At 44.3% G+C, this 13964-nt stretch overlaps 1 protein-coding gene across 9 annotated transcripts in view; it reads right to left on the bottom strand.

Annotated features, from left to right (window-relative positions):
- Positions 1-8202: 8202 nt before the first annotated feature.
- The window catches only part of LOC141052026 (cytochrome P450 2G1-like), a 42151-nt gene continuing 36389 nt past the window's right edge, over positions 8203-13964 (bottom strand). For all 9 annotated transcript variants that reach the window (XM_073549203.1, XM_073549200.1, XM_073549202.1 and 6 more), the window contains 3 exons: positions 10377-10564; positions 9949-10090; positions 8203-8492 (listed from right to left, as the gene is read on the bottom strand). In XM_073549203.1, the coding sequence (XP_073405304.1) occupies positions 8311-8492; positions 9949-10090; positions 10377-10564 (512 nt within the window). In that variant the 3' untranslated portion in view covers positions 8203-8310. The remainder of the gene's footprint in view (positions 8493-9948; positions 10091-10376; positions 10565-13964) is intronic.

Here is a 13964-nt window from a genome sequence, read left to right as displayed (position 1 = left end):
CAGCATGGAGTCATGAGTATAGCATTTGTGCAATGTCAAGACAGAAAGTTTGTTGAAAGTGTGCACCGTGCCTATGCTATTAACAATAAAGTGGTATGAAAATAGACAGAAAGTTTGTTGAAAGTGTTCACAAGTTGACAATAAAGTTATGTGAAAAAGAATTACAATTGTAGATTTATTTTTCATGTGTTTTGATATGGTTTATATTCTTGTAGATTGTTCCCACACATCTTTTTTTTTTACACGTTGTGCCTATATCCAAATAGTTACATATATCTGTCATACCGGCCAACTTTTAAATACTAGAAAGAGGGACAGAATGTGAGGCCCACGTAGCACGCACAGTCGAATTATGTCCGTCTCCCCTTGTCATACCCTGAGCTACACCGTTTCTACCCTGGCAGGAGGAGATGTCAGATGCCCAAAACTGGAGGACATAAATCCAAATCTGGGACTGTCTGCTGTATCCAGGACAGTTGGAACTAGAGATGAGCGGATTCACTCACGGGACTCCAGTCCAGCATGCAGGTCAGTCCTCTCCTGTGGTTGGACGGACAGCCCATGAATCTCTTACTTCCGGCGTCCGCTGTGCATCTTTTGCTTACCCAGGGCTGACGCAATGTCATCTGTGCGTTCTGCTCATCTCTAGTTGGGACCTATGGAATTATTTTTTGTTCATTCACATAGTCGAAACCGCCAGAACTTCCTCATCTTTATGTAGCTTCACTATATGACATCTGGCTTGTTGGTGTCTGTAAGACCGTGTTCACACACAGCGTAAATACTGTGTCTTTTGTTTTCCGCAGGTGTCAGCACCAAACTATGCAATAACAATATTCTCTGATTATTGCAGTTTTTGCTGCATTTTTTACGCTTGCACCTTTTATTTGATAAATTTTGGTGTAGATGTGAAGCAGCATTTATTAAGTGTTTTTATAAAGCAACTACAGTTTTTTAAATGCATGTCCACATCAAATGACTCAATAAGGCTAGTTTCACACTAGCGTTTATGAGCGCAGCGACGGCCTGCGCACGGCCGCTAAGCCCCACCCCCTGCCGCGCCTCCGTCGGTAGCTCCGCCTACCGGCGCATGACGCTGCATGCGCCCTGCGTCCCCTATCTTTATCACTGGGGGCGCAGGCCGTGCGCAGTATGCGTTTGGCGGCGCATGCGCCTTTTTGACGGTGCGCCGGCGCAACCAAACTGCAGCAGGTTGCGTTTGGCGCAGGTCGGCGCACCGTCAAAAGGACGCATGCGCCGCCAAATGCATATTGCGCACGCCCTGCGCCCCCAGTGATAAAGATAGGGGACGCAGGGTGCATGCAGCGTCATGCGCCGGTAGGCGGAGCTACCGGCGGAGGCGCAGCAGGGGCGGGGCTTAGCGGCGGCCGTGCGCAGGCCGTCGCTGCGCTCATAAACGCTAGTGTGAAACTAGCCTTATTGAGTCATTTGATGTGGACACCTGCAGAAATTACTTACGCTACATGTGAACGCAGCCTCATCATTACATTTTTATTTCATTTTTTTTCTCCATTTACCGATCACCATAAATATTCTGATCACTGTGTTTTGCAGGTTATTACGATTACTGGGGAATGAAATGTACTGATTTGTGATGTTTATTGTTTTATTTTTTAAAGTGCATTAAAAATTACATTTTTGTAATTGTTTTACTTCTTTTAGTTACTTTGTAGGAAGAAAAAATATGTTACTTTTATTTTCCCTCTAAAATACAGAGACATAGAGATTCACTGCTATATACACTATATCTCTATGTACTAGTATGATCTTCATGTGTGTTCAGAGCCTTCAAAGCAGCTTCAAGTATAGAAAATTCCCCCACTAATTTCAATGCAGGCTGTGGATCCTCACTTTAGCTGTTGTCTGTAATTTTACAGGTTAGGGGTTTGATTCCGAGGGATAGAAAATCACATGCTTTGAAATTGTTTTCATTATTTTGTAGTAGTTTTATAGGTACAAAAAATTCTGATTTGTTCTCCACCTCTAGAATATAGGGTGTGAGGCAGTGAGGGGGATCATAATCGAGGGTCGTTATGTGTCTCCCAGGATGTGGACGGAGTCTTTTTAAACCCACTGGAGGGCATTCTGTTCACAGCAGAATGCCTGTGAATCACAAGGCAAAATAAGAGAAAGAGTGGATTGGGTCCAAGTAGTGACCCAGTCAGATTTTAAGTAAAACCCATCTAGGGCTTTTATTTTTAGAGGGATTTACAGATTTGGTAGTGGGGCGAATCCCTCTCTCCACTACATGTTTTGGAAGTAGCTCTATGTGAGCAACAACTGATGGGAGTGATATAGAGGCCCGAAACCACGACCATCGGACCGGACTGATACAATGCGGGAGAAATTAAAAAACTTTTTTGGAAGTATACAAGGGGAGTAAGGGGGTTATATAAGATTTAGTGAATGCATAGCAGATGCTGAATAAGGTGATATTTTTAGCTGCTATGTCACAAAACTGGTGACAGGTTCCTTTTAAATCTGTCAGTTTTGCCTTGGAAGTGTCAGTTTTGGAGTTTGTGAGCTGCAGAGCAGGCGGCTCTGCGCAACCCAGGTCTGTGTGGAGCTAACACAGAAACAGGGAACTCAAGGTTGCTGACCCACCCAAGAGACACGGCGGTGCCATTGTCCACGGTAATGGGTTTTGAACACTGACTAGATTTATGGAATCCCTGCTGCAATCCGGAGGATATCACTCCCGTATGTAAGTCTGAAAATAAAGACACTGTTTATGTTGAACTTTCTGTGGTCCCTGCCTATCTGTCGCACTGCACCAACCCCGCTGCACTACAAGAGACATAGCAGTGTATTTCTATGTACAGATGTATCTATATGTACCAGGATAATCTGCTTCTGGGCTCACATCCTCCACTGCAACTTCAAGTATACAAAATTCTCCTACATTCATCAGTGTGGTTCATAGATTTAGCAACTACGTACAAAGATTGAAGTAGTAATTCCAAGTCCCGGTGAGACCAAATCACAATATAATTGTTTATTTAATTTATATGTGAGCAGAGAGATGTTGACCCTGCCCCAGAGGAGGAGGAGCTATGGAGCAACGAAGTATTGGAAGTGAGGACAAAAACCAAGGGGCAGCAAGGAGGGCTACAGCTGTCCAGACCTACTATGAGTAAGAAGTGATTTCTTATGGCATCTTATACCACAAGACGGATTTCATCAACCCAGGCATCATTTTAAGGCCGGGATCACACAAGCGAGAGACATGGCCAAGTCTCGCATGTTAATACCCGGCACTGCCGCCAACACTTGGTTCAGAGCGTGCATAGCAATACTTGCAGCCACACGCTCCGCTCCTGAGTGCCGGGTATTAACATGCGAGAGTCGGCCGTGTTTCTCGCATGTGTGATCCCGGCTTAATCAGTATAACGGCGTTGACCTGACAGTGTCTGTAGGTTATTGTGCACAATCCTCCTGATAGGTTCTATCACATAAGCTCAATAACACATTGATGCCCGCTTGCATGATACACACGTGGTCAAAATTGTTGGTATCCCTCGTTTAATGACAGAAAAACCCACAATGGTCACAGAAATAACTTGAATCTGACAAAAGTAATAATAAATTAAAAATATATGAAACAGAACAAATGAAAATCAGACATTGCTTTTCAACCATGCTTCCACAGAATTAAAAAAAAATAAAACTCAAGAAATAGGCCTGGACAGAAATGATGGTACCTCTGACAATAATGTGTCAAAAGGGACATGTTAAATCAAGCTGTGACCACTAATTAGCCTCATAGCTGTTAGCCGCCAGGATTCTCCCGTTGCACAGTATGGGTCTAAAGCCTTGTCTGGTGCTGTGGTCTCCCATTCTGCTTTGGCTGCTGGGATGACTGCTCAGCACAGGCTTTTTTTCCCAGTGCCTTGCCCAGGCTTGTGCTGAATGTGTAGTTACTGCTGGCCCTTGAGCCAAGCCTATGGTGACTACTAGTTTACACGTGCAACACTGTGCTCTGGAGCCGAAGTCCAGATTTCACCCTACTGAGCATGTCCATGATATAGTGCTTTCCCATTGGTGCTCAGACGTCAGGTGCTCTGGTGATGTGGCAGCTTCAGATTGGTCCACAGGCAAGGTCCTGTCTGTCTGGACTTGAGCAAGGTATAAAAAGCTCTCAATGGTGCCTGCCTGTGCGCTAGTATCATGTGTGTTTGGTGGCTACTTTACCACCCTGTGTGCATGTGTGTCGCTAGTAGCACTGCGAGTGTTGGTCTAGATCGGCAGTGTAGGGTGGGAACTCCCGCTTGAACCTAGCATCTGCACCGGGCGTCCTCAGACACGTGTGCTAAAGCTCACCGCGTGTCAGAGCAGGGTCAACAACCAGCTTTGTCTTCTCTGGGGGGTTAAGTTTTAGTGGCAACAATTAGTATTTTTCTATACGCCTGTGCAGTCTAACAGGGTATAGACCAGGGCTGTGGAGTCGGAGTCATGGAGTCGGAGTCGGTGCTCATTTTGGTGGAGTCGGAGTCGGTATAAAATGGACCGACTCTGACTCCTAAAATATATAATAAATTGGGTACAGTAGTTCAATGCTGAATATTTTTTCATAGGAATTTGGGAAAGTTAAGAAATGTCCTATAAATGGCTGTTCTATTCCTGATCTAAGGCTACATTCACACACAGCGTTTTTCCTGCGTTTTTTGAGGATACGTTTTTCAGTTGCAAAAGCAGATCAGCTTTTCAAAAACCACATCACCTGAAAGGTTTTTGAGCTCATAGATAATGTTTTCAATAGCAAAAGCAGATTAGAAATCTGCTCTGTCTATCCATATATCCATTTATCCATATCTGTCTATCCATATCATATCTGTACCAAAAAGAATGAAAGCCGGATAGCACACAGACTAACACTCCTTTTTTTAGCACCAGTCAGGTACACCTCATAGCTGCCCAAAAGGACGCCCAGGACAGGCATTGCTCGTCTTCAGTAACATCAACATCAACTGATAGTTGGAATAAATAGACTGCATTCATCACCACATCTTCTTAAGGTGCAGGCTTTATTTTCAAGTGTAGGGGTGTGCAGTATGAGGTTCTGCAGCAGCTGAGGTGTGCAGTATGAAATTCTGCGGAACAGTATGAGATTCTGCCCCCCCCCAGGTTTGTATGTGTGTATATATATATATATATATATATATATATATATATATATATATATATATACATATACACACACAGTACAGACCAAAAGTTTGGACACACCTTCTCAATCAAAGCGTTTTCTTTATTTTCATGACTATGAAAATTGTAGATTCACTCCGAAGGCATCAAAACTATGAATTAACACATGTGGAATTGTATAATTAACAAAAAAGTGTGAAACAACTGAAAATGCTGTATGTCTTATATTCTAGGTTCTTCAAAGTAGCCACCTTTTGCTTTGATTTCTGCTTTGCACACTCTTGATGAGCTTCAAGAAGTAGTCACCGGAAATGGTTTTCACTTCACAGGTGTGCCCTGTCAGGTTTAATAAGTGGAATTTCTTGCCTTATAAATGAGGTTGGGACCATCAGTTGTGTTGTGCAGAAGTCTGGTGGATACACTGGTGATAGTCCTACTGAATAGACTGTTAGAATTTGTATTATGACAAGAAAAAGCAAGTAAAGAAAAACGAGTGGCCATCATTACTTTAAGAAATGAAGGTTAGTCAGTCTGAAAAATTGGGAAAACTTTGAAAGTGTCCCCAAGTGCATTGGCAAAAACCATCAAGCGCTACAAAGAAACTGGCTCACATGAGGACCGCCCCAGGAAAGAAAGACCAACAGTCACCTCTGCTGCGGAGGATAAGTTCATCCTAGTCACCAGCCTCAGAAATCGCAGGTTAACTGCAGCTCAGAATAGAGACCAGGTCAATGCCACACAGAGTTCTAGCAGCAGACACATCTCTACAACAACTGTTAAGAGGAGACTTTGTGCAGCAGGCCTTCATGGTAATATAGCTGCTAGGAAACCACTGCTAAGGACAGGAAACAAGCAGAAGAGACTTGTTTAGGCTAGAGAACACAAGGAATGGACATTAGAGCAGTGGAAATCTGTGCTTTGGTCTGATGAGTCCAAATTTGAGATCTTTGGTTCCAACCACCATGTCTTTGTGCGACGCAGAAAAGGTGAACGGATGGACTCTACATGCCTGGTTCCCACCGTGAAGCATGGAGGAGGAGGTTTGATGGTGTGGGGGTGCTTTGCTGGTGACACTGTTGGGGATTTATTCAAATTGAAGGCATACTGAACCAGCATGGCTACCACAGCATCTTGCAGCGGCATGCTATTCCATCCGGTTTGTGTTTAGTTGGACCATCATTTATTTTTCAACAGGACAATGGCCTCAAACACACCTCCAGGCTGTGTAAGGGCTATTTGACCAAGAAGGAGAGTGATGGGGTGCTACGCCAGATGACCTGGCCTCCACAGTCACCAGACCTGAACCCAATTGAGATGGTTTGGGGTGAGCTGGACCACAGAGTGAAGGCAAAAGGGCCAACAAGTGCTAAGCATCTCTGGGAACTCCTTCAAGACTGTTGGAAGACCATTTCTGGTGACTACCACTTGAAGCTCATCAAGGGGATTTATTCAAAATTGAAGGCATACTGAACCAGCATGGCTACCACAGCATCTTGCAGCGGCATGCTATTCCATCCGGTTTGTGTTTAGTTGGACCATCATTTATTTTTCAACAGGACAATGGCCTCAAACACACCTCCAGGCTGTGTAAGGGCTATTTGACCAAGAAGGAGACTGATGGGGTGCTACGCCAGATGACCTGGCCTCCACAGTCACCAGACCTGAACCTAACTGAGATGGTTTGGGGTGAGCTGGACCGCAGAGTGAAGGCAAAAGGGCCAACAAGTACTAAGCATCTCTGGGAGCTCCTTCAAGACTGTTGGAAGACCATTTCTGATGACTACCACTTGAAGCTCATCAAGAGAATGCCAGGAGTGTGCAAAGCAGTAATCAAAGCAAAAGGTGGCTACTTTGAAGAATCTAGAATATAAGACATATTTTCAGTTGTTTCACACTTTAATTATATAATTCCACATGTGTTAATTCACTGTTTTGATGCCTTCAGAATGAATCTACAATTTTCATGGTCATGAAAATAAAGAAAACTCTTTGAATGAGAAGGTGTGTCCAAACTTTGGTCTGTACCGTATACATGTACATGTATACAGTGTATTACATATTTACAATTTATTACAGTTTTTTGTGTTCTAAAGTTGTACTCCAATAAATAGATATTATGTTCTATCTAAATATCTTGATTATTGGATCATAGAAATGATTAAATGTCTGATGTTCACATTGTACTACAATAAATTTTTCACTTAAATATAAGCAATATATGTGGGAGTCGGAGTCGGTGTAAGGGAAATTGAGGAGTCGGAGTCGCAGGTTTGGCTTACCGACTCCACAGCCCTGGTATAGACCGTTCTGCTTTGCTTCGTATTACTGCTCTGGGGGGTAACAGAGCTTGTTACTTTGTGCTCTGTCGACACTGAGTGACATTTAACTCAGTGTGCTTTAAGTGTTTTCTCGCAACCTTGCGCCGCCATTTTGCTATCTGCGGTTTCTCTATCACCGCACAGTGGACCCTGGGTTGCGAACGCACCTTATTATAATTTCTCATTTGGTGCGTTCCGCAAACCCTAACAACAGGTGTCTACAATCTTGGAATCAGTAAGTGGGCCTGTACATAGGGCTACATATACTCACTGTTTGGTGACATGGTGTGTATCACACTCAGCATGGACCAGATGAAGCAAAGGAAAGAGTTGTCTCAGGAGATTAGAAAAAAAATTATAGACAAACATGTTATAGGCAAAAGTTATAAGACCAGCTCCAAGCAGCTTAATGCTCCTGTGACTACAGTTGCACAAATTATTCAGAAATTTAAGATCCAGTAATGAGACGGTGACAGAATTATTGATAGGGGTAGGCTTTTCATATGGAGTTTCAGGTTATGCTTGTAGGCTTCAAATGCAGAAGTCAATCTTCCAATATGTGCTTAAGTAGCTAGCATGTTTCAGAGTATGGGAGAAATTTTGGAGGTAATTGTGATGATCACAAGGGAGCAAATCAAAGGAGATCTTTTGAGGGCATGAGCGGAAGCTAGCAGAAGAATTGGAAAATTTCTACACAGAGATCGCATGCACAGCAATATATCCTAATGCAACTTTTAATATTTATTTTTCTTGCATAACAAACCAGTAAATTATTGCAATGATAAACCAATAAAGAAAAAAAAAAAGTTTCCTAAGAATTTTTTGGTTATCTGGTGATCACAATCATCTGGTATGTCCTTGGTATTGCCCCATTTTTATTTGGTTCTGGGGTGATTTCAATATCCTCTGGGGCTACTACTGGTTTCAGGTGGAAATTCTGTAATATATTTGTCAGAAAGAGAAATAATTCCATCCGTGCCAGACCCTCTCCAATGCAACTTCTTTTGCCTGTGGAAAAAGGTTAACAAAAAATAATTGGACAATCCAACATTTTTGTAACAGACCAATACAAAACAAGATTACAATTTTGGTAAGGCCTGGACAGCACATTAGTAATTGCTGTTGCGAAGCTTGAAACTTTTAATGAGCTTTATCACCTTGGAGCTTGAGGCATTACAAGTCTTTAACCCTCTTTTTTTGGTCGAGGAAAACTAAAGTTCATACAAGTTTTGAAAATTGTGTGGTGTTGAGCAGAGACAAGGGACAATGACTGAATATTGCATTGAAAAGTATTCAGTTTATCAAAACCACAAACTTCTAAAGTTGATCATCATGGTTATCACTACCATGTCCTGTGCATCACTGCCTCACTCTTTTCTTTGTGCACATTAGCTCTCGTTATTCATTACCATCTTTCAGATTTCTCAACTTCTAGTGGCAGTGACTAATATCAGAAGCTATGATCGCTAATCTAGGTCTATATGAACCTTTAGGATGGGGCAGAGGAGCGTAGAGTCTCTTATTCGATAGAATCGGACAGATTATGCAAATGACACTCAGATCAAACTCTGATCAGCGTTTGATCATAGTATGATCCAGTTGGAGAAAAATAAATTTTCCATCTTCTTCATTCTGTGAGTCCTTGGAAATTGAACTTTACTCAAATGACATCTGAGTGCAATCCGATGCTTCCCACGCACTCATTGACTTGCATGGCCAAGTGCGAGCCGAATATCAGATCAAACTCGGGCATGCAGCTATCTTTTCCTTTGAGAATGTCTGTCCAAGGTAAAAAGTGTGATTTGATGCAAATATGCTCATCTGCATGAGCAAAGGCCAGTTAGTTGACAATAGGCTAAGTAGGTAAAGAGACGGCCTCTTTTAATTGGATCCCATATCCCATAAACAGCTACAATGCCTAATACTCTTTTTGTTACCCCATTGAGCTCCAACCATGACAAATCACATAGAGAAGCCACTGACCAACTACATAAATTCCTTTTAGAACTGTAAAGAGGGACTAAAAAAGGCAAGTTATGTAAGGATCATGGCCAACCTATGAGACAACGGTGGATGTTCACTTCTGTAGCCACTTTTTCCTCTCCTAGAAACCAATGCCATTTTATTTAGAAAACATAAGATTTCAGTGCAGATTTTAGAACTGAATTTCACAATAAAGTGCAAGTGGGCAATATGAATATCCATCCAAAATCTGCCTTATATGTGAGCGACGCCTAATACTTGTCCCCATTCTGGCTAAATGTGATGTATGATGCTTTGGCAGAATCAATGATCCCACTTGAAGCCCCATAATACCATCAGCTAACAACCACCGTGGAACGCTGCTGACATTAACCTTTTTGATTAAAGAGATCAATCCGCATTGGTACTAAATTGTTCTTGAGAAATATCTGTGGAAGTAAGGAAACCTTTGATGTTTTAATTAATGTAGCAAAACCATTACCTAACGAGAAAGGCACAAATGCTTCATTCTTCCGGAAGCTTCCATTGTCATTCAGAAAGTTTGTTGGATCAAATTGTTTTGGATTCTTAAAATATTTTGGATCCTTCAAGACGGATGTCAGCGCTGGAAAAATTACAATGTCCTGTAAAGATGAAAACCAGAACATGAATTTCACCTAAAAACAAAACAGAACACTGGACAGCACCATGAACTTTAGAATCTTATAGGGTTTCTTGCCACATGATTTTATTTCTCTTTGATGTAATTCTCACTATGGATTATGGTTTACTTTTTGATATCCATAAAACCTCTCTCTCTTTGGAGTTGTGTTTAAATGACAAGTATATCTTTGGAACCCCTACAAAAAAAAAGTTGCTGGGACATGCCACCACCATACCACCCAGCATTATAGTTCTCCCACTTCTGACCTTGGGAATGTGGTATCCTCGAAATGTTGTGTCTTGACCGGTTGAATGTGGAAGTCCCAATGGTGTGATGTCTGCGAACCTCTGAATTTCATGTATAACGGCATCTGTGTAAGGCATCTTGATTCGATCGTCTACTGAAGGACATTGATTCCGGCCAATCACTTCATCCATTTCCTCATGAATCTTACCTACATCAATACACATTGGAATTCATGGTTTGTAGAGGGTAACAAAAATATAAAGTTCCTCCATTACTAGAGTTGAGCGAAACGGTTCGAAAAATTTCAAAAGTCGCCGACTTTTGGCAAAGTCGGGTTTCATGAAACGAAACCCGACCCTAGGATGAGGTCGGCCACGAGGTCGGCGACTTACGCGCCAAAGTCGCGTTTCAAAAGTTTGTTTTGCGCTCTTTTTCAGCCAATCAGGATCCACGGACACTGTGGGCAACGTGATGACATAGGCACGGGTCACCACCATCTTTCAGAAGGGCATGCAAGTGATTGGCTTGCTTTGGGGGGCGTCACAGGGGGTATAAAAGGGCGTGCACGCCGACCGCCATGTTACTCATGCTGATCTCAGAATAGGGAGAGCTGCTGCTGCTGATGATTTTGTAGGGAGAGCGTTAGGCAGGGAAGAAGACACCAAAAACTGCTTCTGCTGCTAGCGATTTTGCCTGTAGAACACACCAGTCACTGTGTGTGCAGTGCAAGGGGAGGCTATATAGTGGTGTATCAGTGGTGTTGGTTGTTGGGCTGCCTTCTAAGGCTTCCTGACATTCCTGCATTGCTGTTTACCCACTGCTCCGCAAACTGCTTTTTTAAAAGCAATCCCAATTTTTTTTTTTGTCCTGCTGAGAAGAAAAAAAAACTGCTTCTGCTGCTAGCGATTTTGCCTGTACAAGACATCAGTCACTGTGTGTGCAGTGCAAGGGGAGGCTATATAGTGGTGTTGGTTGTTGGGCTGCCTTCTAAGGCTTCCTGACATTCCTGCATTGCTGTTTACCCACTGCTCCGCAAACTGCTTTTTTAAAAGCAATCCCAATTTTTTTTTTTGTCCTGCTGAGAAGAGAAAAAAACTGCTTCTGCTGCTAGCGATTTTGCCTGTACAAGACATCAGTCACTGTGTGTGCAGTGCAAGGGGAGGCTATATAGTGGTGTATCAGTGGTGTTGGTTGTTGGGCTGCCTTCTAAGGCTTCCTGACATTCCTGCATTGCTGTTTACCCACTGCTCCGCAAACTGCTTTTTTAAAAGCAATCCCAATTTTTTTTTTTGTCCTGCTGAGGTACTGAGCGTGCATTTTTTCACACCATACAGCGGTGTACGCTCCTCACACAGTACCGTGTAACGGCTGTTATCACAGCCACAGTGAAGCTATCAGTGTGTCACTCTGTGAGAATAAAACGAGGACATGTTCCGTTCTTACAGACCTGCACTCTAGGGAGATTCCTATTCTGCCCAATTCTACATACACCTTGTAGTTTGTGATACACTAGCCAATTTCTGCCTGTGACATAGCGCTGTGAAATTCAGTGGGCCTCACACAATCCATAAGTGTCCAGTGTCCACAAGTGTGTGCAGAAATTCAAAATCTCCCTTATCCTCTAGTCACTTTGGTCACAGCTGTGCCATCGAGCCTGTGACAGAGCGCTCAGATATTCATTGGGCCTCACACAATCCAAAAGTGTCCAGTGTCCACAAGTGTCTGCAGAAATTCAAAATCTCCCTTATCCTCTCGTCACTTTTGTCACAGCTGTGCCATCGAGCCTGTAACATAGCGCTCAGATATTCATTGGGCCTCACACAATCCAAAAGTGTCCAGTGTCCACAAGTGTCTGCTGAAATTCAAAATCTCACTTATCCTCTCGTCACTTTTGTCACAGCTGTGCCATCGAGCCTGTCACATAGCGCTCAGATATTCATTGGGCCTCACACAATCCAAAAGTGTCCAGTGTCCACAAGTGTCTGCTGAAATTCAAAATCTCCCTTATCCTCTAGTCACTTTTGTCACAGCTGTGCCATCGAGCCTGTGACATAGCGCTCAGATATCAGTGGGCCTCACACAATCCAAAAGTGTCCAGTGTCCACAAGTGTGTGCAGAAATTCAAAATCTCCCTTATCCTCTAGTCACTTTGGTCACAGCTGTGCCATCGAGCCTGTGACAGAGCGCTCAGATATTCAGTGGGCCTCACACAATCCAAAAGTGTCCAGTATCCACAAGTGTGTGCAGAAATTCAAAATCTCCCTTATCATCTAGTCACTTTGGTCACAGCTGTGCCATCGAGCCTGTGACAGAGCGCTCAGATATTCAGTGGGCCTCACACAATCCAAAAGTGTCCAGTGTCCACAAGTGTCTGCAGAAATTCAAAATCTCCCCTGTCCTATAGACACCTTGTACCTTGTTTTACATTACTATATAGTTTGTTGGATTTTGTCTACATTTCTACCAAAAATGAGGAAGGCTGGTGGAAGAGGCCGTGGAATTGGGCGGGGGTTGGCAGCTGGTAATGATGGTGTGTGACGGCCGTCTGCGAATCTGGGCTGCAGTGGGGACAGCACCCCGAGTAACCCCGAGACCCTTAACCCCTATACAGGGATCTGGAATTGTAGCAAGGCCCAGGAGGTAGCTGTCTAGATTAGCAGTGGACCAGAGCAGGACGGCCACCAAGGGGTCAAAACTAAAACCCGTAATCAAGGTCAGGATGCAGGAGTCTGAGACCAGGGCGCCGCAGAGGCACAAAATCAGCAGACAGAGGGAGAGTCAAAAGTCCAGGCCAGGGTCAGTAAAACCAGGAGGGCAGCGAGGTACAGAATCAGCAGGCAGAAGGAGAGTCAGGAATCCAAGCAAAGGTCAGCATCAAAAAGTCGGAAGAGAGGCGGAGGTACAAAAACGGCAGGCAATAGAATGGTCAAGAATCCAGGCTGAGGTCAGAGTATACACTATAGCAATTCACACAGTAACACGCAGGGGAACCAAGAATATATCCGGCGGCTTGCAAGACCAGTCCCCAGGTATTTGAGGGATCTGGTCCTCCCTCACAGGTTCCCGGCCCGATGATGTAACCAGGACCGCCCCCGGACCAGGCCAGATGGACATGCAGTAAGCCCTACATGACTGACAGAGGGGCGGAGCCTGCGCCCACCAGATGCCTGTGCAGGAGCCCTCTCTCTGCCACCACCCTCACCCTGGAGCGAACCACGGCGCCTCCCAGTGGCTGAGGCAGGAATAGCCGTCCCCGAGTCCGACGGCGATGTGACGGTCCGGCGCCCCCGAGTGGCCGAGACCGGAACTGCAGGCCCTGAGTCTGGCAGTGACGTCCGGCGCCTCCTAGTGGCAGACGCTGGAACAGCAGGCCCCGAGTCCGACGGCGAAGTGATGGTCCGGCGCCCCCGAGTGGCCGAGACCGAAACTGCAGGCCCTGAGTCTGGCAGTGACGTCCGGCGCCTCCTAGTGGCCGACGCCGGAACAGCAGGCCCTGAGTCTGGCTGCGACGTGACAGTACCCCCCCTTCTAAGAGGGGCCTCCGGACCCTCAAAACCCGGTTTGTCCGGGTGAAGGAGGTGAAATCTTCTAATTAACCCCTTGGCATG

The sequence above is a fragment of the Dendrobates tinctorius genome, unplaced genomic scaffold, assembly GCF_039654945.1.
Source record: "Dendrobates tinctorius isolate UK_male_01 unplaced genomic scaffold, ASM3965494v1 ptg000158l, whole genome shotgun sequence".
NCBI classification, from domain to species: domain Eukaryota; kingdom Metazoa; phylum Chordata; class Amphibia; order Anura; family Dendrobatidae; genus Dendrobates; species Dendrobates tinctorius.
Note: the sequence above shows the minus strand (reverse complement) of the source record. Positions and strands in the feature narration are given on the sequence as shown.